Raw genomic sequence first — 26,982 nt, 5'->3', positions numbered from 1 at the left:
GTGACCAGATCGGTACACAGTATTCCAAATGAGGCTGCACCATAGAACTATACAAGGACATTATAATATCTGCCATTTTATTCTAAATCCCTTTCTCAATAATCCTTAACATAGAGTTTGCTTTTTTCACTGCTGCAACACACTGGGTTGACACTTTCTTTGAGCTATTGACTATGATAGCAAGATCTTTTCCCCTCAGTCTCAGCAAGTTCAGATCCCATAGGACTATTTTTGAAGCTGGAATCTTTTGTCCCATTTTGTATCACCTTGCACTTACTAACACTGAATTTTATTTGCCATATTGTCACCCACTCACCCAGTTTGTAGAGATCCTTCTGGAGTTATTCACTGTCAGCTTTGATTTTCACCATCCTCAGTGCTCCTGAGAGATCTCTAGCCACCATTTGCAGGTTGGCAACTCTATTGGCAAGGAAGACCCTGGTTCAAATCTTGCTTGACATGAGCTCAATAGGTGACCTTAGGTAAGCTGTTATCTCTCAGTCATAGCAAGAAGCTAAGGAATCTTGTAAAGGTGGGAATTTCTGTAAGTGTAGCTTGCTTTTCCCTGTGAGGCCTGTCTCCTACAAATCTTTCTCTGTTAACTAACTGTAGTTTTGCATCTGCTTACCCCATCTACAGTCTGAAAAATGACAGCCCATTTTACAGAGCTGCTATAGGTACTGTGAGGAACATATATGTTGTGCAGTCTATAATAATGCCAAGTATTCATTTTGCTGGATTGACTCGGTGAGAATGACAAGTGCAAACTTTTGATGTAATTATGTGGTCCTTATGCTGGAGGATTCACTATGAGAACTTTTCAGAAAAATAAATTCTAATTTTTAAAATTCAGCCCTGTTAAGTTCCACGTAGCGATTACTTACAGTTCCTGGTGTCATTGCACGCAACTACCACTAGATGGTATAGTGTCTTGAGTCACAGAGCTTTTGTGTGCCAAGGTGTGGCTGTTTCTAGCTCTCTGGTTCGACGGGAAACGAGTAAATATACACCTACGACTTTTAACCTTGTTAAACAGAAAAGCCTTTTTAAAAGCCATTATTTTTTGGCGAAGGGCGGTGGCAAAATAATGAAAGTATTCCCTCTCAAACTGGAACTTATTGATTTCAAATAGAAATTGTCGATATTATAACTGATCCTTGCCCTCACCCTTTCCGTAACCTTTGCAACAATTTAGAAACCCTGCCCCCAATTTAAACACAGCCAGTCCTTCTCAGACAGCAGTATCCTGAAGTATTATTGTGCTCCTTTTTTCCACTGACCAGCCTCTTGGTTTCAGCAGCTAATGCTCCCAAAAGGTCTCTGCGCTGCTCTCAAGTTACTTTTGTTGTTTTCCTCCTGAGCAACTTTTTAATCAGATTTTTCTTTCTGTGATGGAAGATAGCCAAGAGATTTTAAAGGTGAGTTAATGGATTTTTTTTTGCATAGAATGTTAATACTTTTGCTAGAATTAATGCCCTGTTTAGAGTGGAGGAGAAAAATCTTAGAACCTTTACCATTTTGGAGTTATCTACCCAAATGAATGGGTTTTCTGATTTTTTTATTTAAAAAATGCTGTACTTTAGTTGTGTTCTGGCACGTATAAAAATACAATGCATTTATGCATACCATTTTGAACTACTGCACTGCTTTTAAAAATCATACATTTACTTCCTCCTATACTGTACAATTTAGCTACATGTTTTAGTCTTCCAAAATGGCTTGAGGACATCTTGGGGGGGGGGGGGGGGGAGGTGAAGGCTAAACCTGGGTGTAGTCACTCCTGTGACTACTGAGAAGCAAACTTGCTGCTGTCTTTGTAGCCCCACTTGTAGTTTTGTTTTTAAGTGTGAAGGAATATTGGCATCTGGCAGGTGTACACACACACACAGATCTAATGAGTGTGGCACCAACTCATATAAAGTGAAGCAGAAGACTGGCATGGTTTCTTCTTGCTGTTTTGGTTGTTGTGGACTCCATTCTGTCTTGTATGCATAATGCAGGACATTCTCACTAATGTGAGAAGTGCTTTCAGGCCAAAATAAGCAGCTGAGGAGGTGTGAAATATCTATGCCATTGCTTTTCTTGTGTTCCCCAGTGGCACATGAGGTCCCATCCTGGGGGAACCACTTTGCTGAGTGTATACTGTGGACATTGGAATTGCTAGGGAAACCCAAGATAAGGTGGTGTAGTAATTCCTTTGGGCACCCAGGTACATCATGTAAATTCACAACTAAATATTATTTCATAAGGATGCCAGCCTCCAGGTGGGACCTGGGGACCCCCTGGGATAACAGCTAATCTCCAGACTACAGAGATCAGCTCCCCTGGAGAAAATGGATGCTTTGAAGGGTGGACTGTATGGCATTGTACCCCCTGAGGTCCCTGTTCTGCCCAGGCCTCATCCACAAATCTCTAGTTTTCCAACCTGAGTCTGGCAACCCTATTCCCCCGCCATTAGCTGGGGGAGACCTGGCAACCCTGTTTCTAGAATAGAGTTTATCTGTGTCTATGTAAGAATGATAGAACATGACCAATGCATTCAGAATAACCAAGATTTTTCCACTCTTCAAATGTCATAGTATGGTGATTGTAGGGATTTCCCCCTTATCCTTCAAATAATCATAATTTAACAGAAAAGCAATTGTGCAGAATCATGCCAATCTGTGTATGGAAGGTATAATTCTCCTGCATTCTTGTACTTTGGTGCAGCCCTTTCTGATCCTTGGCATGATCTGTCCTGGGACTGCAGTCCTTAGGAGAGCCAGTTTGGTGTAGTGGTTAAGTGTGTGGACTCTTATCTGGGAGAACCGGGTTTGATTCCCCACTCCTCCACTTGCACCTGCTAGCATGGCCTTGGGTCAGCCATAGCTCTGGCAGAGGTTGTCCTTGAAAGGGCAGCTGCTGTGAGAGCCCTCTCCAGCCCCACCCACCTCACAGGGTGTCTGTTGTGGGGGAGGAAGGTAAAGGAGATTGTGAGCCGCTCTGAGACTCTTCGGAGTGGAGGGCGGGATATAAATCCAATATCTTCTTCTTCTTCTTCTCTCATGGAAGAAGTGTGCAGGTGGGGAGGGGGGCGCTGGAGTGAGGAGGGACCTCATTCCTCCATCCTGTTCTGCACGCACTGCTCTGCTGAGAGGAGGTGGCAGCTTCATCCCATCATGCTTCCTCACTCCAGTTTGCTGAGCATCTCAGCTGTTCATTTGCATGGACTGTGCAACCTCAGGAGTAATTTTTCCAGAGAGAAAGCAGCAGTAATGGAGAGGAACATGGGAAAAATGTGTTTGTTCTGTACACTGATGCTATTGTACTGCCTAATATTTCTTGTCTTTGCTGGAGATAGATAAAGATGGGTAGCTGTGTTAATCTGTCTATAGCAGTAGAAAAGAGTAAGAGTAGCATCTTAAAGACTAATAACATTTGTGGCAAGGTATGAGATTTTTTGAGTCACTGAGTGAATCACAAGCTCATGCGCTAACACAAATTTTGTTAATTTTTAAGGTGCTACTGGACTCTTACTCTTTTCTACTGCTCATTTTTGCTGTAAGGACTTTGTAGTTATTTATACAAGTCCTGTAACCACCTCTGAATATCTCCTGCCTGGAAAACCCTATGGCATTGCCATAAATCAGCTGTAACTTGACTGCACTTTCCACCACCAACTTTGCAAAAAACCCTTTAAACCGTATCCTTCTCTTGCAGAAATACAAATTGGGGGCATGATCCTCATTCTGTACGGAAGACAGACATGGAAGATGGTGCTGCTAAGCATTCCTTTCTTCTCTCTGTTGGCAAATGAGAGACCAGGGACACCTTGTTTACAGACTTAAGAGGCGATAAGAGTCAAATGGGGAAACAACTTTCACTGATACCCAGGGCTTTTTTTGAGCAGGAACGCAGCTCTGGCTGGCATAGTGTCAGGAGCTGTGGCCTAATATGCAAATGAGTTTCTACTGGTTTTTCCTACAAACCCCCCCGCGCAAAACAATGATGATGTCAGCGGGAGTGGCCTAATATGCAAATGAGTTCCTGCTGGGTTTTCCCGCCAAAAACCCTGCAAAAAAAAACAATGACGATGTCAGAGGGAGTGGCCTAATATGCAAATGAGTTCCTGCTGGGTTTTTTTCTACCAAAAAAGCTCTGCTGATACCCATCAGCCAGTATACCCCAATGCTGACATAGAGATGGTAATTTCTTCCACAGTGATTTTTTTTATCACATACAAGCAGAGTGATCATTTTAATTTCCAGGCACTAATCCATAATAGCCATTAGAAGTATTGCTATCATCTACAAATTTGTTCATAAAACCTGGGACATGAAACTATCTGTCTGGGAGGCATCAGCATATATCAAAGAATTGTGAGCTAGCCTGCTCCCCACTACTGTAAGTCACTGTGTCCCTTGAAATGCTGCTCCTGAGGTTCATGGGGACACCCCCCCAATGGAACAACACTTGGTACAGTATATGGATCTACCGTAGGAGGGGGGAAATCAGTAGAAATCACATTTGTAGACCCGTCCTATGTCTCACTTGATGGTTTTCTCCATTTGATGTTTTTCTCCAGAAATCTCCATTTGTAGACCTGTCCTTCTATTTGATGTTTTTCTCCAGAAATATCCATTTGTAGACCCGTCCTTCTGTGTCTCACTTGATGTTTTTTATTTAATGAACAGGCAGAAAAAGGTGGCAGCCAACAGGATGGAAATAGAAGTTCAAAAGAAAAGACTCCAAAAAGGATCATATATTTTGCAAGTGGTGAAACTCTGGAAGAATTCAGCTCAGAAGAGGAAGACCAAGAGGAGGTCATCCATGAACCCTTTGACACTGTGAGAAATAGCAGAAGGGCTACTTCACCAGTGAGAGGGAATGAACATGTATTATGTGCCCCCTTCATGAGAAGTGTGGGAAAAGGATAACCACTATTTAATTCTGCGTGTTTGGGAACTTGTGGTGTGATTGGAGAGTGAGTGACACTTCTGATGAGCACCTAAAATGACTGTTGTTATAGCTTTAACAACCATCCCCCCATCCCTGCTAGTCCAGTTCTGTGACAGAAGGGAGAATGCAAGAGGGCAGGAGATCCTAGTGTAAGAACTACCAGCCAACTATTGGGAAGCAGGTCCAGGAAGCTGGCTGCAAAAAAGAGCCAGCTGACCCATACAAGGTCCCTTCAGAGTTCTGCCAGCTCTTCCTCTCCTCCTTCCAAAAGCAGTGCCCAGAAGGTCAGGCCAGAAGCAGTGGGTTGAAATTAAATCGAAAGTGTTCTCGGCTAAACAGTAGGAAGAATGTCCTGACAGAGCAGTTCCTCAGTGGAACATGCTTCCTCAGGAGGTGTTGGGCTCTCCTTCCTTGGAGGTTTTTAAACAGAGGCTAGATGGCTATCTGACAGCAATGCTGATACTGTGAATTTGGAAGATCATGAGAAAGAGGACAGGAAGGGTTGCATCAGTGCTTAGTTCTTGTGGCCCTTTCTTACACGCCCAGGGAAATGCTGATTGCTGCAATTTTTCTCCAGGCCAGTTTGGCAAGGGATCCTGGAGTTTTCGCCATCTTCTGGTCATGGAGCATGGATCACTGGGTGTCAGGGTGGTAGGGGGAGGTATTTTTGAATTTCCTGCATTATGCAGGGGGTTGGACTAGATGACCCTGGACGTTTCTTCCAGCTCTATGATTTTATGCTCTTCGTGTGTGTGTGTGCATGTGCAGCCAGTGTAGCTGCCTCTGCTGCTAATCAAAGGCTAGGTATCTTTAAGAGATTGGGTTTTATGGTGCCTGGTCAGTTATTAAAGGTCAGTTTGTCTGGCAACAGATGGCTGACTCAGGGCGGCATCAAGCTGGCCTGGAAGTAAGCCTGGGAACCTCCAGATGGCACATGACCCACCCCTGGAACAGGGACGGGCTGCATGCACTCTGGAGGAGCTTCCAGAGAGCTTGTGTGCCTCTTGGCCACTCCCCAGGTGTTTCCTGGCCATGCAGATGGCCGGGGAAGTGCCTCAGAGTCACCTCAGAATTTAGTGGCTTTCTGAGGCAGCTTCAGTCCGACCCCAGACAAGCTGTGTGTGGAATGGGGACAGCAGGCAGATGTGCATGTGTGTACGCGCTTTTTTGATCGGCATGCTTCCTGTCCACAGGGCAGCTCAAACCGCCCATCTGTTATCACCCTTTATGTAGCAAAATACACTATCATCCTGTGGATAATTGCTTGGAGTAGTAACTAGCCTCTGAAGATAGCTCTTGTTGGTCTAGAGGTCAACAGTGGCATGAGAATGTCCAGACAGTGGCACTGTAGTGTTGCAATGTTTTATTAAATCAGGTCATGTAGAAAAATGTTCATTTTGCACCTGTTGTAAGGCTCAAGGTGCCCTATAGCCATTGTTCATAGATAAAGTAGGCCTCTACCCCAACAAAGCAGGAAAAAGGAGATATTAATTTTAATGGGAAAATTTGTTTCTTATCTTTCTATAATTTTTCTGTATATTTGAAAAATTAGATTTCACCAGAAATCACCATTTGATTACAGGTCATATATACCTGTGATCTGCCTTGTTCTCTTTGCAAGACAGAAATCTGGTTTCCCTGTTGTTGATATGCTGTTATTATGGCTGCGTTTCTCTGAGTTGTGAACTCTGTCTCATTTTTTTATAGGCCAGTCTCTCTTGGGGTGCTTACCTGCAATTTTGGGCACTTCAAGTTGCAGCAGTTTCTTTTTTTAGTAAGTATGTGTATGGTTTTGGCTCTTTTGCAGCAGTGGCTAGTTTGGTAGGATAAGAACAATTAGCATGTAATTGGCAAGGAGTGAAGACATACTCCGAGTTCTTTGGTAGTGGAAACTGGCTTAGTCTTCTTTCCTGGTGAGAAATTGTTTTCTTCCTCCTCCACCAGCCAAAAATTGAAAGGTTGATTTCCCTCTTCAGAAATCAGCCAAGCACAGGAAGGTACATAACAGCATCCCTTGGCATATATGGACAAGGTAGCCCACTCCAGCTCTGTTTTTTCTCCATATGACTGTTAATGAGCTGGAAATTCACTTGAGCTCTGCTCAGATAGTATCATAGAATCATAGAGTTGGAAGGGGCCATACTGGCCATCTAGTCCAACTTTAATGCAGGATCAACCTAGAGTATCCCTGACCAGCGTTCATCCAGCTGCTCCTTAAGGATTGCCAGTGAGGGGGAGCTCACCACTTTCCTAAGTAGCTGATTCCACTGTCAGACGACTCTTACCGTAAAAAGGTTTTTCCTTCCCACCTTTAATTTAAAACCATTATTATGTGTCCTCTCCTTTGCCGTCAACAGGAACAGCTCCCTGTCCTCCTCTAAGTGACAGTCCTTAAAATACTTAATAGAGAGCAATCATGTCCCCCTCAGTATCCTAAGAACATAAGAGAAGCCATGTTGGATCAGGCCAAAGGCCCATCCAATCCAACACTCTGTGTCACACTGTGGCCAAAAAATCCAGGTGCCATCAGGAGATCCATCAGTGGGGCCAGGACACTAGAAGCCCTTACACTGTTGCCCCTCCCAAGCACCAATACAGAGCATCACTTGCCCCAGACAGAGAGTTACAATGATATGCTGTGGCTAATAGCCACTGATGGACCTCTGCTCCATATGCTTATCCAATCCCCTCTTGAAGCTGGCTATGCTTGCAGCCGCTGCCACCTCCTGTGGCAGTGAATTCCATTTGTTAATCACCCTTTGGGTGAAAAAGTACTTCCTTTTATCTGTTCTAACCCGACTGCTCAGCAATTTCATTGAGTGCCCACAAGTTCTTGTATTGTGAGAAAGGGAGAAAAGTACTTCTTTCTCTATCTTCTCTGTCCCATGCATAATCTTGTAAACCTCTATCATGTCACCCCTCAGTTGACATTTCTCCAAGCTGAAGAGCCCCAAGTATTTTAACCTTTCTTCATAGGGAAAGTGTTCCAACCCTTTAATCATTCTAGTTGCCGTTTTCTGGACTTCTCCCAATGCTATAATATCATTTTAGAGCTGCAGTGACCAGAATTGTACACAGTACTCCAAATGAAGCTGCACCATTGTTTTATACAGGACATTATGGTACTGGCTGATTTGTTTTCAGTTCCCTTCCTAATAATTCCCAGCATAGCATTGGCCTTTTTTATGCATAGCATGCCCTCTACATGGGGCTGCCTCTGTACCGAATCCGGAAGCTGCAGCTAGTGCAGAACGCGGTGGCTAGATTGCTGTTGGGGCTCCCAATGTGGGGGCACATACAGCCTGGGCTGCGCGAACTGCACTGGCTGCCAGTTGTATACCGGATTCGTTACAAAGTGCTGGTTATTACCTTTAAAGCCCTATATGGCCGAGGACCTGCCTACCTTAGGGACCGTCTCTCCCCATATGAACCCCAGAGAGCACTGAGGTCAGCCGGGAAAAACCTGTTGAACATTCCCGGGCCGAAAGAGGTGAAGAGGTGAAGCACCCACAACCGAGCTTTCTCTACTATGGCTCCACGCCTATGGAACCAACTTCCAGAGGAAACGCGGGCCCTATGGGACCTTGAACAGTTCCGCAGGGCCTGCAAGACTATCCTCTTCCGATTGGCCTTCACTGATTAAGAGGGAAACTGCTAAAGAACTCGCCATCGTAAACGTAAATGTAATCATAGCACTAGTATATTTTATTAATTTTATCAATTTTAGAATTTTAATCAGAATTTTAATTAAACTGTCAATGTAGTTTTATTCAATATTTGTATGACCAATGTATGAAATTATGTTGTTAGCCGCCCTGAGCCTGCTCCAGCGGGGAGGGCGGGATATAAATAAAAGTTGTTGTTCTTGTTGTTTATTGCAGTTAGACACTGTCTCGACATTTTCAGCGAGTTATCTGCCACAACCCCAAGATCTCTCTCCTGGCCAGTCTTCTTCCAGACTGAACATTCCCAAGTCCCTCAGACTTTTTTCATAGGGCTTGGTTTCCAGGCCCCTGATCATCGTCGTCACTCTCCTCTGTACCTGCTCCATTCTGTTCACATCCTTCTTGAAGTGAGGCCTCCAGAACTGCACACAGTACTCCAGGTGTGGCCAGACCAAATGTAGTGAACAGCGGAACTATGACATCTTGCGATCTGGAAGTTATGCCTCTGTTGATACACCCCATGATGACATTTGCCTTTTTTGTCACTGCATCGCACTGGCTGCTCATATTTAACTTATGGTCCACCCGTACCCCAAGATCTCATTCACACACACTGCTACCCAGAAGTGTATCCCCCATCCAGCAGTATGTGTGTTTCTCATTTTTGTTTCTGAGATGTAGAGGCACTTATCCTTGTTAAATTGCATCTTGTTCACTTCCATCCACTTTCCCAGCATGTTCAGATTTCTGAGATGTAGAGGCACTTATCCTTGTTAAATTGCATCTTGTTCACTTCCATCCACTTTCCCAGCATGTTCAGATTTCGTTGAATTTTAACTCTGTCTTCCAGTGTATTCACTTCTGCTCCCAATTTGGTGTCATCTGCAAATTTAATTAGTAGCCTTTCCACACCCTCATCCAGATAATTGATAAAAATATTGAAAAGAACAGGGCCCAAAACTGAGCCCTGTGGCACCCTGCTGGACACCTCCCTTCATTCAGATGTAATGCCATTGACAACTACTCTTTGAGTGTGGTTCTCCAACCAGTTCCCTGTCCACCTAACTATCCTGGAGTCCAGTCCACAGCTCTCTAATTTACCCATCAGAACATCATAGGGAACCCTGTCAAAAGCTTTACTGAAATCTAGGTAAACAACATCAACACTATTCCCTTGATCCAGTAAGCTCATCACTCTATCAAAGGAAATTAGGTTGGTCTGGCAGGACCTGTTAGGGACAAATCTGTGTTAACTTTCCCAGATCACCAAGTTGTCCTTTAGGTGCTCACAGATTGATCCCTTTAAAATCTGCTCCAGTATCTTCCCTGGGACAGAGGTCAGACTGACTGGCCTCTAGTTTCCTGGGTCATTCCTCCTCCCTTTTTTGAAAATTGGGATAATATCTGCCCACTGCCAGTCTTGTGACAGATCTCCTGTCCTCCAAGAGGTCTGGAAGATGACTGACAAATGCTGTGCAAGCTCTTTGGGAAGTTCTTTGAGCACTCTTGGGTGCATAACATCTGACCCAGGGGATTTGTACACATTCAATGCAGCCAGGTGCTTCTCAACTACCGCTCTGTCCATGTTAACCAGCAGCCTGGATACCGTGCCTGTTATACTTGCTGTAGCAATGAAAAGGCCCAGATGATTCCCTGCTGTTAGGTGCTTCTTTATACTTAAAATTTGGGGCTCTAATTGCTTTCTTTCTCCTTCCAGCCTGTGAATTTCTTGGTGGGAAATTAGCTACATTATTTGGACTTGATCAACCCAAATATCAATATGCAATAGACGAACACTACAGAGCTCAGAGAATGGTAAGCACCATATAGTCTGGTGTGGAGTAAAAGCCTAAGGCATTTCATTTGTAATCAAGATGTTTTGGGTTGATTTGATTTTCAAGAGTTAATTATGAGCTCAGTTTCACACACAATGTAGATAACTAAGCCTCCAAGGAAGGGGGTGAACAGTGGCTAAACAAACAATAAAAATTATTTTCTTTTTCACCTTTGACTGTCTTGAGAGCTTGTTCTCTGTGGTTCAAGGAAGAAAATAGGCGATTTGCCACCCTCTGATAGTGTGCAGAATCTGCCTTCAGAGGGAGCTGCTGTTCTTTGCTTCATAACATTAACAGGTTACTAGAAAATGTTCTCATATCCTTGTTTCATGTTGTGTCTATAAGGCCTGTCGGATAAGTTGGCAAAGGAATTTCTCTACCTGCTGGCAGGTCTGGCTCAACTCTTTTTGTTGCCCCAAGCACGGCGCAGAAGGAGATGCACTCCCACCAATCATGCCAGTTTCCCAGCCCTGTCTGAAGTTGGACTTCATTGTGACGTTCATTTGTATGCATTGTAGTTGTCTACTCCAAGTCTAGGCATTCTATCCCTTCTCTGTGAAAGCAATCTTGCTTTCCCCCTCCTATGTTGTGATTTTGGGATCTGGTTACTGTGAATGGGACAATCTTGTACACTTGGTCAGCAGCATGAGGGCGGCAGGAGTCAGAGCCGTTGACAAAAGAATGGTAATGTAGACAATAATATCCTTGGTGGACTTGCTTGTTAGGAAATTACCCTGCCCAAGCACCCATCAGGTGCCAGAAGGAGGAGGTCGATGTATGCTTGTAAAGCTTTTTTTAAAATACAAGTTTTGATTCTGTGTATGTGTGTGCATGTGCACTATTCCATTACACTGGCTCCATATTGCTTTTGGAACTGAATCTCCTGGACCAAAATAGGAGGGTACACAACTGGGATACCATTTCGGATATATGTACCTGATTTGGACACAAGGCAATGTCATATGAGGCCTATATAGAACCTCTTTGCCTTGAGTTACTGATATTTATCAGAACATAATTTTCACTTGGTTCTGTATTGATAAACATTAGTATTGCAATAACTGAGCCTATGTAGAACATTTATGCTTGACCACTGAAGAAGGCCGGCAGGCTGAAACATGTGTTGTACAATTTGAAATTCTTATTGAGGCTATATTTGGACCTATAACTTTAAAACTAATTTGTAATAAATACATGTTGTATATTTATTGATTTTAACATTGGGCCTCCTAATTTGTATCCATTTAACCTTTCTAACCCAATACACTGGACCAGTTGACACTTATTCAGCTGTTATTATGAATACTTCTGTGTCTAGAGTTGGGCTATGTAGTCCAAACCTGTTCAGTGCAGAAAATCCAAAGCTAGAGTATTGCATACCTGATTACTGCTTATTTTGTGAGTTGACTCCAGCACAAGGACCCTGTAAAGTCCATACAAGGATCTCTCATCTTCCTGGCTCTCTAAGAACATAAGAGAAGCCATGTTGGATCAGGCCAACGGCCCATCCAGTCCAACACTCTGTGTCACACAGTGGCAAAAATTTTTTATATATACACACACACTGTGGCTAATAGCCACCGATGGACCTGTGCTCCATATTTTTATCTAAACCCCTCTTGAAGGTGGCTATACTTGTGGCCGCCACCACCTCCTGTGGCAGTGAATTCCACATGTTAATCACCCTTTGGGTGAAGAAGTACTTCCTTTTATCCGTTTTAACCTGTCTGCTCAGCAATTTCATGGAATGCCCACGAGTTCTTGTATTGTGAGAAAGGGAGAAAAGGACTTCTTTCTCTACTTTCTCCATCCCATGCATTATCTTGTAAACCTCTATCATGTCACCCTGCAGTCGACATTTCTCCAAGCTAAAGAGTCCCAAGCGTTTCAACCTTTCTTCATAGGGATAGTGCTCCAGCCCTTTAATCATTCTAGTTGCCCTTCTCTGGACTTTCTCCAATGCTATAATATCCTTTTTGAGGTGCGGCGACCAGAACTGCACACAGTACTCCAAATGAGACCGCACCATCGATTTATACAGGGGCATTATGATACTGGCTGATTTGTTTTCAATTCCCTTCCTAATAATTCCCAGCATGGCGTTGGCCTTTTTTATTGCAAACGCACACTGTCTTGACATTTTCAGTGAGTTATCTACCACGACCCCAAGATCTCTCTCGGTCAGTCTCTGCCAGTTCACACCCCATCAACTTATATTTGTAGCTGGGATTCTTGGCCCCAATGTGCATTACTTTGCACTTGGCCACATTGAACCGCATCTGCCACGTTGATGCCCACTCACCCAGCCTCAACAGATCCCTTTGGAGTTCCTCACAATCCTCTCTGGTTCTCACCACCCTGAACAATTTAGTGTCATCCGCAAACTTGGCCACTTCACTGCTCACTCCCAACTCTAAATCATTTATGAACAAGTTATGGAAAGAGCGGACAAATCATTTTTCACCCTCCCTCATAACACTCAAACTTTAGGTCAGCAAATCCAGCTGTCTGGCAGTAGTTTATTACAGGGAGAAGGATTTATTCACACACACACAATGCATAATTAACTGGCAGTATTATGTGTTATGAGGGAGGGTGAAAAATGATTTGTCCGCTCTTTCCATTTCAGATTCAAAAATCCTTTGTAATGTACCATTTGTAGGATATAAAAGCGGCAAAAAGGAAAAAGGTCTGCTTCAAGCCTTGGAATGACCATTGAAAAACTCAACCCCAAATATTTACTGCAGTCCTATCAGGAAGTTATTGCGGGCCAGTTATTCCACTTAACTGTTTAATAGTGATGGCTCACAGCCCAGAGTGCTCATCCTATTGAATTACCTCCATTAAACCTCTGTGTAGTCTTTCCCTGGCAAACCTTCACTGAATTAAGAACAAAATTACCTCGGCCACATTGCTGCATTAAGCAACCTGTTATTGATGGCCATAATAAGTGGTTATTTTGTTGGAGGTTAAGGTGATCAAAGGCAGTCCTGGTATTTTCTTGTGAGGCAGCTGAGCAACAAGAAGCATGTGGCTGGAATGCAGTCAGTTTGGAATAGGGGAATTTGTGAAGAGTAAAGATAAACCTTTGTGGCTGTGAAGTTCTAAGGAATTAATGAAGGAGGCTCCTTTGAAATCTGACTACATAGAAACCTTGAAGAAATTGTAGCACTCACTCACTAAGACAAATGTCTCATAATTATGCTGCTGCACTGAAGGGCTTCCAACAATTGGCTTATGACCCTTGATCATTTCTCACAAACAGTAGATACGGTTGTATACCAGTCTCTGGAATCTACAACTTCAGATCTGCAATGAGAATGAGAGTCATCTGATGGAAGAAGTCCCTGCACATAGAATACTGGCAGTCAAAAGGGAAAGGTTCTTGTTTAATCTTCCCCAAAATGCTAGTGTTTGATGTGTAGGATTTTCTTTCTTATAGGGGAACATTTCATCATGTAATCTTTCACATGGTGTCAACCATGGTCCAGTTTTACTACTTTACCTCATGTTTATGAGAATTATACCCTTACTGCAGAAACCTAGAACAGCCTTTCAGTTACACTGTTAACCATTCAAAGAACTTTTGTCACTTCTGTATCATTTGTAAACATTTGGCACATATGACAATAATCTAAATTCTCACTTTCACTCTAGGAAGACAAAATATGCCATAGCTATAGCTGTCAGGACAAAATCATAAGAAAATCCAAGCTTATAGAATTTTTAAGTTCTTCATCAACCTGTATAGTGTGCATTCACCTTCAATTAATATAAATTTGGAAGATGACTTTGGAGTTTTTATAACTATGAAACATGTCCCTAATCACATTGGTTTTAATAGTTTTTAATTGAAATTTGTACTGAGGCTCAATAATTTGTATTGAGGCTTAAGCAGGAGTTCAGCAAATTGAATTGGGAATGTAAATAAATACCAGTAGTTCAGAATAAGTGCAGAATAAGAATTCATCTGAAGAGTTTTGTATTTGCCTTGTCAGTCTCTGTACTGCGTATTAACCAAGCAATGTATAAAATGACCTATTTATGCTGTCAGTTTGTATATTTGCTCCATGTTCATGTGGTTTTCATGCAACATCATCATCACCATCATCAAGTTGCAACCAACTTATGGTGACCCCTCTCGTGGGGTTTCTAAAGCAAGAGATGAGCGGAGGTGGTTTGCTGCTGCCTTACCTCTGCATAGCAACTCTGTTTTTTCTTGAGGGTCTGCCATTCAAATACTGACCATGGCTGACCCTGTTTAGCTCCCAAACAAACTTTGGCTGGTCGGCTTGTTCAGTCTTTATGGTATTTATACACAGTCATGCTATTTATGCATTCTCATTAATCTCAACATATACAAACAACTGCAGTTATCTGCTCTGTCTAATGTAATTTAAGGAATCTTATGAATGAATGAGAAATTCTTGCATGTCAGGATCACAAGCCACTCTCAAGTCATTATCTGAGTAGCTTTGGGTTTTGTTTTATTTTTAAATAGTAGTATTCACCATTTGCCATCTGGAATATGTTTCAGGAAAGTGAAAGTGATGAAGATGGTGAAGATGTGCTAGAGATGGAGAGAGCTGTTCCACTGGATGAAAAACAGCACCTGGAAATGCAGAATATAGAATATGGGTCCCTTTGTAGCAAAAATATATCCACATTTTGTCAGAGAAACACATTTGCAAATGTCATTGAATGTGAAGAAGGTAGACTGGCAGATCAAAAATTTAACCCAGTCCCAGGAAAATAATAGCAGCGTTGTGAGTCACTGCATTTCCCCTGCCAGCAATGTCTGCTCAATGGAGGAGGGGGGAATTGTTAGGTACGTAGGAAGTGACGTCAGGATGACTTTAAAACAGTGGTTCTCAAACTTTGTTTGAAGCTTAGTGAGGATTGCTCATTGAGAAGATAAGCAATAGCAGATGATCTTTCCTAAAAGACCATATCTCCTTACTACTGTCTGCAAAATGTTGTGTAGCTGTTAAGACATGTAAATTTCTGGCAGGTGTCTATTGTGTAGAGCAAGACAATGAAAGCGAATTTTAACAGCGTCAAAGCTTGAGTCTTATGGGTGATACATCACTTCTTCACTTCATTTCCATTCTATAAGGAGGAATCAGAGTAAAGCAACAACCTGGCATCCATGGGAATAACGTTTTACCTAGTGAGTGGTATGAACTGTATGTTAGGAATGCCCTCTCACATTCCAAGAGGGGAAGAAATTCCCACAAGGCTCTTAAATACAGTCAAGGCTAAACTACCATAATGCAGCGTATGTTAACAGCATCTGGTGTGATAATTTTCTGCCTTTTTATACTTCAGTTCCACAGTATTCATATTTTCTGTAGAGTTGGTCAAAGATGTGTGTGGTACAGTGTTGCAGTGTGTGGTACAATCACCTCTAGTCCTGGATTTTATTTATTTAAAACATTTATATCCTGCTTTATCACCTCAGTCAGACTCAGGGCAACTAACAACAGAACACCATGTTGCAAGGATATAAAACAACTGTCCAGTTTCCAATATTTTAAAATGCACAGATTAAAAACACAGAGCATTTTTCAAAATGCAGATTACAGATTAGAAACAGCACAGAATTAAAAAGAATTTAGGTACCTGCCGTATTTTATTCTTCAGCATACTATACCTCTCAAACATTTAAGCAATTGCGGAGGGGATATTCTGTCTTGGGTAGAGATAGAAGATTCCAGTGATTTTACATGAGGAGGTCAAGATTCCTGGATTTGTCCTAATTCACACAGATTTTGTATTGTAAAATTAATTTTAGATTGTAAACCTGAAATAGAGTTCTTTGTATATTTGCAAATATACTTTCTGCAGTACCTAAAAAGTGTAGAGTCTTCTTAAACTATATAGACTATAGTTTAATTAACATGACATAAAGCATAACATAACATAGGGCAGAAGGTTCACAGGAGTAGTTTAGGGACATGTTTGCTCAGCCAGACAGAGCTTAGAAGTTGTTCATGAACAATAATTTATAATCTCTAAACATCTTTCAGAAAGGAAACTGTTTTTAATCCCATCTTTTTAAAAACTATTTTTTTTTCTTATTGATTTGTCTTTTGCTGTTTGTAGGTCTTTGATTCTCTGCACTTTGTTTTTTCTCCTGATTTTTGTCTCCATATTTTCTGCCTTTACTGATAAATGTATATAGGAAGGCTTTTTAAAATACACACACAACTATGCAATTCTGGGTGACTGTGAAGAGCTCACTGGAGTAAATGTGATATTTAACATATAGACTGGAACACCCCAGCTGACAAATCCCCAGAACATTGCCTCTAAGATTATCTAGACTTTCAGCTCAAATAGATACATGACATTATTTTGGATGTCATGCAGAGATTGTGCTGCTGTGGAACAAATTAAACAAGGCAAGCCCCTTCCAACTGCAACCTGCACATACTTACTTGGATGCATGTCCCATCAGACATGGTGGGACTTACTTTTGAGTATATATACACAAGATCAAGATGTAACCCCTATCTTATGCATACTGACTTGGAAGTCTCATTATAATCAGTAGGTTTTACTTCAATATGATTGTACATCTGATAAGGGTGTAGGGTTTTGTTTTCAAGAGCACACATCTCTGTTTCATCAATATGGAATAGCTAGAATATGGTTAGGTTCAGGAAATAATGGCTTGCTCTCAATAACACAAATTTAGTTCTGTTTAATCTGAATTAGCTGAAAACAGCATTTGGTTCAGTGTCCATTTTCAACATTTTTAAAAACTTAATCTTCATTAATTAGCACATCCTGGTTTTGTACCCTTGCAGTGCAATCCTATGCAGAGCCACTCCAGTCTAAACCTATTGAAATCAGTGGGTTTAGAGTACAGTAATTCTGCATAAGATTGCACTGTCAGTTATTAAAATGAACTGCAAGCACTATCCAGTTTGGTGTAGTGGTTAAGTATGCAGACTTCTGGAAGAACCAGGTTTGATTCCCCACTCCTCCACTCACAGCTGCTGGAATGGCCTTGAGTCAGTCATAGCTCTCAGAGAGCTGTCCTTGAAAGGGCAGCTGCTGTGAGAGCCCTCTCAGTCCCACCTACCTCACAAGGTGTCTGTTGTGGGGGAAGAAGGTAAAGGAGATTGTAAACCACTCTTTGAGATTCAGAGTGAAGGGTGGGATATAAATCCAATATCTTCTTCAAATGGGGAAGCCTGAATAGTCTTCAACTACACATTGTGAGCAAATGCTGTTTAAAGAATGTTGAGGGATAACTGTACTCACAAACCTGTGGGAGTTGAGGCTTTCCATCATGATCTCCAAGCAACTGTTTTTCCCTTCCTCTCTGACTTTTTTTTGCAGTGAATGCATGGCCTGAAGAAGTCTTCTGGGCAACTTGAAAGTATGCTCACTAGGGACACTAACCACCAAGCAGGACCTGGAGATCTGGTATTTACAATCAATCTCCAAACTAAATACATCAGTTTCACAGGAGAAAATGGCAGCTTGGGAGTGCAGAATCTATGGCTTTATACCCTACTGAGGTCCCTCCCCTCCCTAAGCCCTCCCTCCCCAGATTCTACCCCAAATCTCCCAGAATTACCCAAGCAAGCCAGATTTGGGAACCCTGTTTCATGACATTTCAGCGGGTCTGGGTAAAAGTCGGATCTAAACAGATTCTCATGAATTTATATGATTTTTACATTGAAACAAAATCAAATCACCATCATGCAGTAGAACAAGTCGTAGACTATAGGTAGCATCCCAAAAATCACGCCTTCACGGATTTGTGGCGACACACCAGCACAAAGACATGCTTTCAAATCACGGATCCTCATGAATTCATATGATTTTTTTTTTATTAAAATGATAAAAAAAACCACCATCATGCTATAGACCTTGTCTTAGTCTATAAACAGCAACGCAGATATCAGGCCTCCAAAAATTTGTGGCATCATATTAGTGGAAAAACATGATTCCAAAGCATGCATACTGATGGATCCTAATGATTTTTGTTTTGGATGCCCCCAGGCTTAACATTAAATCATATATCATGTCCATGGGCAGAGTCTGCACCACAGAAATCGTGGATCCACAGCTTTGTGGCAGCACCATGGACCAAAAACTTGGTTTTAAACCACAGATCCTCATGATTTTTGCTTTGGATCCCCCCAAGCTCACCATCCAATCACATATCATGTCCATGGGCAGAGTTTGCACCACAGAAATCATAAATCCACGGCTTCATGGCGGCACCATGGGGCCAAAACATGGCTTTGAAGCATGGATCCTCATGATTTTGACTTCAGGCCACCCCAGTCTCACCATCCTATCACATATTCTGTCCATGGGCTGAGCTTCCACCCCAGAAATCACAGATCCACAGCTTCGTGGCAGCACCATATAGCCAAAACATGGTTTTGAAGCATGGATCCTCAAGGATCCTCATGATTTTTGCTCACCATCCAATCACATATCATGTCCATGGGCAGAGCTTGCACCACTGAAATCATGGTTTCACGGTTTCGTGGAAGTACCGTGGACCAAAAACTTGGTTTTGGACCACGGATCCTCATGATTTTTGCTTTGGGGCACCCAAGCTCACCATCCAAACACAGAGCTTGCACCACGGAAATAATGGGTCCCCAGCTTCGTGGCAGCACCATGGACCAAAAACTTGGTTTTGAACCACGGATCCTCATGGATTCTCATAATTTTTTGCTTTAAATCCCCCCAAGCTCACCATCCAATCATATATCATGTCCATGGGCAAAGTTTGCACCGCAGAAATCGTGGATCCACGGCTTCGTGGCACCACCATGGATCCAAAACATGGTTTTGATGCACGGATCCTCATGGATTCTCTTATGAGAAGACAGGAGTCTTGGAAAACATGACCAGTTTCACAATAGATCTTTATTCCTGGTTTAGCCCTGTCCCCAAGCTAATATTCTACACTAAAATAATAGAATCATAAGAGTTGGTTTATCTGATTCTATGATTCTAGTGTAGAATGTCAGTTTGGGGACAGGGCTAAGCCAGGGTTAAAGGTCTACTGCAAAACTGGTCTATGACATTGCTAGGAAATGGTGGAGGCAGTAGAAGAGACCCAACATGAGTTGTACTGATTCAGTTGAGGACAAGGCCGGCAGTTTGCAAGACCCAAATATGTCTGTTAAAGATAGTACAATTCGAGGGACATCAATTCGTAGGGTTGTCAGCTGTTAGAAACAACTTGATGGCCTTTCACACACACACTCACACACACAGTCCCATTGAGAGACCCATAAGACATGTGTCTGCTGAAGTTTATAGTAAAATATAAATTTCTTAATCTTCTGAAGCACATTACTGCAGCTCAATTTTGCAGCAGCATACTAACTTAGAATCACAGAGTTGGAAGGGGTCATAGACTCCATCTGGTTCAGCCCCCCCCCCCCCCCCCCAACACACACTTAATGCAGGATCAGTCTAGAGCATCCACAACAAGTGTTTTTCTGGCTGTTGCTTAAAGACTGTCAATGACGGGGGAGCTCACCACCTCCCTCAGTTGCTAACTCCACTATTGGACAACTGTTATCGATAAAAAATTTGTCCTAATGTCCAGGCCTTGGATTCAGCAGGAACTCACAGGAATGCAGCTCCTGAAGCTTTCTGACAGTTCCACCTTCTCCTTCCCATTTTGTCCATTGAATAGTAGGTGCAGTTGCATAACAATCCCTGGATGAGCTCCACCACCTTTTTTTCTACAAAATGACCCCTGCTAATGTCCATCCAGTACCTTGAAAACCTTATATACCCCGCAGATGTGCAAGACGACCTGAGCTGTGGGCTGAGTGCCGGGAAACGCCAGCAGCGGCCGGGCGGAGTGTCAGAGCAGCTTGGAGATTGTTTGGTGGAGTGGCGGCTTCCAGGGTGGGGCGACCGGGAGGCCCACGATTGAGAGGCTCCACTGTGGGGCCGGGCGGCATGTGGAGGCCTGGTGTGCTTGATTGTGGGGGCTGTTGGACTACGAACATGACCCCAAGACGGCTGCGGAATTCACAGGCAGCTGCGAGGCGCCTGTTACCAGCTGGGTGCCTGAAGGGCTTAACTGCATGGCTGGGGGAACGCTTCCACTCCTCTGGGTCTCCTAAGCTGTGCAGGGGGCCGTCTGGGGTTCGGACAGCACTACCACACTTTAAGAACAACTGCACTTTGAGAACACTTTGCACTTTCAGAACACCTTGCACCTTAAGCATTGCAGTGTTTTATCCAGCACCATTTTAACTCTAACCTATTCATACGAGAGGCTTACTCCTATTCATACGAGAGGCATACGAGAGGCTTACTCCTTCCGGGCTCTCCCGGCCCCAGAGATTAATGGCATTGAATGTGCCGGTCTGGTGTGGGGTTGGCGTACCGTCCGCCTAATGCACCAGCTGATGTCTTACTGTCCCTGATGGAGGCCGTAACAGGCTGGGCATTGGAGTACCCAAGGCTTTTGATCCTGGGTGACTTCAATGTCCATGCCGATGATGCGACCTCCAGTCAGGCAATGGACCTAGTGTCATCCATGGTGACATTGGGACCCTCCAACTTGTTACAACGCCCACTCACCACGCGGGGCACATGCTAGATTTGATCTTTGCTGTGGGAGTTTTAGTGGACAGTATTACTGCCGAAGCAGTGCCATGGTCGGATCACTATGCCCTCAAGGCTCATGTGGATGTCCCACCCCAAGCCTGTTTAGGCAGTGAGCATATTGTAGCTCGCTTATTAAAGCTTGCCAGAGGGAGCTCAGATATCCTATACGGGATATCATAAATATATCCCTTGTGGAAGCCTCTTAAAGAGGCTGTGGTCCACCCTCTCCTGAAAAAAATCGACATTAGACCTGGCTGAATTGGCACATTACCAGCTGGACTCGAATTTACCCTTTTTGGGTAAAACTATTGAGAAGGCAGTAGCACTACAGTTACAGAGCTTTCTGGATGACACTTCTGTCCTAGACCCCCACCAGTCCGACTTCCGCCCAGGTCATGGGACGGAGACAGTGCTGGTTGCCCTTGTGGATGACCTCCAGCGGCATCTGGATCGAGGCGGCTCGGCGGCACTGATGTTGTTGGACCTATCAGCAGCGTTTGATATGGTCGACCATCAGTTGCTGACCCGCCGTCTTGCCGACGCAGGGATTCAGGGGTTGGCCTTGCAATGGCTTTCCTCTTTCCTTGATGGTCGGGGATAGAGGGTGGCGATTGGGGGTGAGTTGTCCTGGAGACACGCACTTGACTGCGGGGTGCCTCAGGGGGTAGTGGTCTCCCCGATGTTGTTCAACATCTACATGCACCCCCTTGCCCTGATCGCCCAGAGGTATGGGTTGAGTTGCCACCAGTATGCCGATGACACCCAGCTCTATCTACTGATTGATGGACGGCCTGACTGTGTCCCAGAAAACTTGGGCCTGGCGCTACAAGCTGTGGCTGGATGGCTTAGGCTGAGTAGAGTGAGGCTTAACCCAGCAAAGACAGAGGTCTTTTGCTTGAGTCGTGGTGGTCCAGGAAGGGAAATTCCCCTACCGGCCTTTGATGGTGTGCCACTGGCAATGGCGCACAAGGTCAAGAGCTTGGGGTGCTGCTGGAGCCTGCCTTGATAATGGAGGCCCAGATAGCAGCCACTGCTAAATCTGCATTTTTCCATCTTAGGCGGGCAAGGCAGTTGGTCCCCTTCCTGAAGCATGGCGACCTGGCAACAGTGATCCATGCAACAGTCACCTCGAGGCTGGACTACTGTAATGCCCTCTACATGGGGCTGCCCTTGTGTCGAACCCGGAAGTTGTAGCTAGTGCAGAATGCGGCCACTCGGCTGCTATTGGGGCTTCCCAGGTGGGAGCACATTCAGCCGGGACTACGGGAACTGCACTGGCTGCCAATAGTATACCGGGTTTGTTACAAGGTGCTGGCTATTACCTTTAAAGCCCTATGGCTTTAAAGCCTATATGGCCTAGGACCTGCCTACCTTAGAGACCGTCTCTCCCCACATGTTCCCCAGAGAGTACTTAGATCGGGATCACAAAACCTATTAGTAATCCCCGGACTGAAGGAGGCCCAATTAAAATCAACTAGAGACAGGGCCTTCTCAATTGTAGTCCCCTGCTGGTGGAACCAACTGTCAGATGAAGTGAGGGCCTTGCGGAACCTTGTACAGTTCCACAAGGCCTGCAAGACTGTCCTCTTCTGGCTGGCATTCAATTGGCACCGGCTGGCACCGGTACTTAAGAGAAGTGGAAGAAGGCTGTAGCCATTAGAATAGCACCAACTCAATAGTTTGTTTTTTCTGTTTTAATCATTGTATATCTATTTTATTACCAAATATGTAATTTTAATACCTATTAATTTAATTGTTTCTGGGATTTTATGCTGTAAGCTGCCCTGAGCCTGCTTCGGCGGGGAGGGTGGGATATAAATAAAATAAAATTTTAAAAAGTATATTAAACCCTTAGGGTTTGTAGAGTCTTTCGGGATCAAGTGCCGTGTTCTACTGGAGAAAGTTTTCCTTCCAGACGTTTCGTTCTCAGCTGCAGAGAACATCCTCAGTGGCGTTGCAGCCGGAGCAGGCGCTCAGACCTTCTTGGCTGCTGTGCATTGAGTGGGGCCAGGGCTGCTGGAGAGCTGCTATTTCTAGGCTGGAGGGGGTGTGGTGAAAGGGCAATTGGTTTGTGGATGTGCCCATCTTTGATATATTAAACCCTGATTGTGAGTCTGTTCCTCTTCTGCCAACAGGAACAGCTCCACGCCCTCCTCTAAGTAACAGCCTTTGAAATAAAGAGAGAGCAATCATGTCCCCACCCCCCTACCCCGGCCTTCTCTTCTCCAGACTGAACATTCCCAAATGTTCAGACTTTCCTCAGAAGGAATTGTCTCTGTAGCATAGATCCCAGTGGGGAGCCGTATGAACATATATGAAGCTGCCTTATACTGAATCAGACCTTTGGTCCATCAAAGTCAGTTATTGTCTTCTCAGACTGGCAACGGCTCTCCAGGGTCTCAAACTGAGGTTTTTCGCACCTATTTGCCTGGACCCTTTTTTGGAGATGCCGGGGATTGAACCTGGGACCTTCTGCTTCCCAAGCAGATGCTCTACCATTGAGCCACCGTCCTTCCCCTTCCTTCAGCCACGTTTGTCTGAAGCAGCGGAACAAAGTTTATGTCCAGTATCATTTCTGAGTCTGTCACGGTTTTATTCCTGGTATAAGCTTTCATGTGCATACACACTCAAAGATGTCATGGGAGTCAAACTGTGACATACCATGTGCATTCCATAGCTTCACCGCAAAAGGAAGTCCTGTCCAGCAATACTTTGGAGTTCCTTGAGAATGTCAACAGGCATGTGCATGAAGGTGAGCTGGTAGACATTATGTGCCTGGACTTCCAGAGGGGTTTTTGGTGAAGAACCTCACCAGGCAACTGAATAGCCCTACTAAGTCATGGGATGAAAGACTGGGCCCTCAGATGGATCACAGATTGGTCAAGCAACAGCAAGCAGGGAGCTAGAACAAATTGGCATTTATCTCACTGGTGGGGCCCATACAAGGCTTAGAACCACTATTATTTCACTTAGTCAGATGTAAGCAGGAGTTAGTGGTGAGCTGTGTAGTTGCCACATTTGCAAATTATGCCAGGATGGTAAAAACTGAGGCTGGTTGTGCAGTAGTACCTTGACAAGGTATCAGCTTAGTGTGAAGCTTCTGTGAACAAAGCTGAATTCATGCTGGAGATCTTGGGACAGAAGATTAAAACAAAATTGTCACAGTTGTCATGCCCCTGTAAAGTTGTATAGCGTGGTTCTATTCGGAACAGTGTGTGCAGTTTTGGGTGTGTTATCTCTAAAATGACATGATGTAGCTGGAGAAATTGCAGAAGAGGCAATTTTCTTTCTGTCTGGGAAGGTCGTTACCTTCCATGGAATGTGCAGCTTAGGGAGGGATGCACAATAATGGAGAAAGCAGACACATTCCTTGCAAGCCATACTAGCCAAATCAAACCTGTTGACCGTACAGAGCCAGCGTGTGGGAGCAGGTGGGGTAGGTGGCTGCCTAGGGCACCATCCTGCCTGGGGCACTGCTGGACGCCCCCTCTCTCCCCTGATGAGCCAGCCCGGGGCTTGCACACTGCATTCCTCAAGAGGAGCGTAGCACGCAAGCGTCAGCTCTCCCTGCCCCTGATCAGGCTTCCTGTAATGCAAGAAGCCTGAGAGGGGACAGGGCTTGTACCTCATCCCCTGGCCTGCTTGATGACATCACTTTTTTCATAGCCCAAAGGAGCTGTGGGGGGCGCTGCACAGGGGTCTGTCTTGAGCGGCAGAACTGCTAGTGCCGGCCCTGACCGTACATCTGGAAGTTGGCAAACAGAGTGATTAAGGGGTTGGAGCACTTTTCCTCTGAGAAGAAGATAAAGATCATAGATGTGTACCCCAACCTTCTCTGTGAATCTGAGTCTCAGAGCGGCTCACAATCTCCTTGACCTTCCTCCCCCACAAAAGATGCCCTGTGAGGTGGGTGGGGCTGAGAGCTTTCACAGCAGCTGCCCTTTCAAGGACAACCTATGCGAGAGCTATGGCTGACCCAATGCAAAAACCTTTAAGTTCAAGAAAGATCCGTGCTTCAAAACCATGTTTTGGCTCCTTGGTGCCACCACAAAGCTGTGGATCCGTGATTTCTGTGGTGCAAGCTCTGCCCATGGAAATGATATGTGACTGGATGGTAAGCTTGGGGTGGCCAAAACAAAAATCATGAGGATCCATGAGAATCCGTGCTTCAAAACCATGTTTTGGCACCGTGGTTCTGCCATGAAGCTGTGGATCTGTGATTTCTGGGCTGCAAGCTCAGCCCATGGACATGACATGATTTGATGGTGAGCATAGGGAGATCAATGCAGAACTAATGAGGATCCATGAGGAACCGTGCTTCAAAACCATGTTTTGGCTCTACAGTGTTGCCACGAAGCTGTGGATCTGTGATTTTTGTGGTTCCAGCTCTGCCCATGGACATGATATGTAATTAGATGGTGAGCTTGGGGTGGCCCAAAGCCAAAATCATGAGGATCTGTGCATCAAAACCAAGTTTTTGGTCCATGGTGCTGCCACGAAGCTGTGGATCCACAATTTCTGTGGTGCAAACTCTGCCCATGGACATGGCGAGCTTGGGGGGATCCAAAGCAAAAATCATGAGGATCCTTGAGGATCTGTGGTTCAAAACCAAGTTTTTGGTCCATGACGCTGCCACGAAGCCGTGGATCCATGATTTCTGTGGTGCAAGCTCTGCCCATGGACATGATATGTGTTTGGATGGTAAGCTTGGGGGGATCCAAAGCAAGAATCATGAAGATGCATGCTTTGGAAACATGTTTTCCCACTGTTGTGGCTCCATGAATTCGTAGAGGCATTTTTCTGGTGCTGCGTATAGTCTAAGACAGGATCTACAACATGATGGTGGTTTGATTTCATTTCAGCATAAAAATAATATGAATTCATGAGGATCCGTGCTTTGGTACCGTTTTTGCACTGGTGAGGCGCCATGAATCTGTGGAGACGTGATTTTTGTGGTCCTGCCTATAGTCTGACAGGATCTCTAGAACAACAGTAGTTTTATTTCATTTCAATGTAAAAATCATATGAATTCATGAAGATCCGTGTAGATCCGACTTTTACCTTTTCCCCGATTCAGCAGGTCTTAATAATAAAAAAATGTTCACTGCAGCTACTCATAGAAAGGTAATCTAAAGATATACAACTAATTCAGTCTATTCAGCTGTCTTTAATCTTAATATTCAAACACACAGCTGAAGCAAAATAAAACCTATCAACTTAATGGGAAGATTTCAAATATAACCAACCCTTGAAGCTATAATTTACAAATAAATAAAAGTTCCCAACACATTTAGTTTTGAAATCAACGCAATCCAAAAAGGTGATCAACTGCCAAATGGGTTTTGACTCCCATCTTCACCAGCAGCTATTTATACAGCACACAGACTTCAATTAATCTTCAAATTACATTCATGAAAAATCATATTTCACCCACAGATTTTTTTTAAATGATCAAATTATGCTTTAAAGTATTGGGACCTCCAGGCTAAATAAGAAATCTTGTGAACCTGTTACGAAAATATTTTTAAATTATCCTATACATTTCTTCTCAGGTTCAAAAGGAAAACAAAATGCACTTTCAATGGGCTCTTCATGCATTTGATGAAACAAGCCCTGGTTCATCAAAGCTTATGCCATTCTAAATATGTGAGTCTTTAAGGAGTTCTTTAAGTAGTTAGGAGACATTCCTTATTTTGACTGCAGCACATATAAATATATATTTTAAAGTAGGTATTGGAATGAGAGCAACTTTTAAAATGAAATAATTTTTTAATGATCCATCTCCACTCCCAAAAGTAAAAGGAAGTTCACCCACAATACATGAAGGCTAAAAAATCTGGCTTCACTGCTGAAGATATGTACACAGTACACACACTTGTACACACCAAAAACACAAGCATCTAGCCAGATTCGACCATGTGTCCAACTAT

The 26,982-nt window shown here is 43.8% G+C and overlaps 1 protein-coding gene across 1 annotated transcript; it reads left to right on the top strand.

Moving 5' to 3' along the window:
* Positions 1-919: 919 nt before the first annotated feature.
* On the top strand, positions 920-16,295 carry LOC132576774 (protein FAM177B-like). Its single transcript, XM_060246088.1, has 5 exons — positions 920-1,418; positions 4,674-4,826; positions 6,646-6,712; positions 10,321-10,418; positions 14,976-16,295. Exons 1-5 carry the CDS (start codon positions 1,392-1,394, stop codon positions 15,192-15,194), a joined length of 564 nt encoding a protein of 187 aa, XP_060102071.1. The 5' UTR covers positions 920-1,391; the 3' UTR covers positions 15,195-16,295.
* The last annotated feature ends 10,687 nt before the right edge of the window (positions 16,296-26,982 follow it).

This window comes from Heteronotia binoei, chromosome 1 (genome assembly GCF_032191835.1).
Source record: "Heteronotia binoei isolate CCM8104 ecotype False Entrance Well chromosome 1, APGP_CSIRO_Hbin_v1, whole genome shotgun sequence".
NCBI classification, from domain to species: Eukaryota; Metazoa; Chordata; class Lepidosauria; order Squamata; family Gekkonidae; genus Heteronotia; species Heteronotia binoei.
The sequence above is the reverse complement of the archived record's forward strand: the minus strand, read 5'-3'. Positions and strand labels throughout refer to the sequence as shown.

Bases quoted from the DNA above. Each gene is read 5' to 3' on its own strand.
- LOC132576774 (XM_060246088.1), top strand. From the start codon at position 1,392: ATGGAAGATAGCCAAGAGATTTTAAAG. The intron at 4,827-6,645 runs GTGAGAAATAGC...ATTTTTTTATAG, and splicing joins TCCATGAACCCTTTGACACT to GCCAGTCTCTCTTGGGGTGC. The intron at 6,713-10,320 runs GTAAGTATGTGT...TTCTCCTTCCAG, and splicing joins TGCAGCAGTTTCTTTTTTTA to CCTGTGAATTTCTTGGTGGG.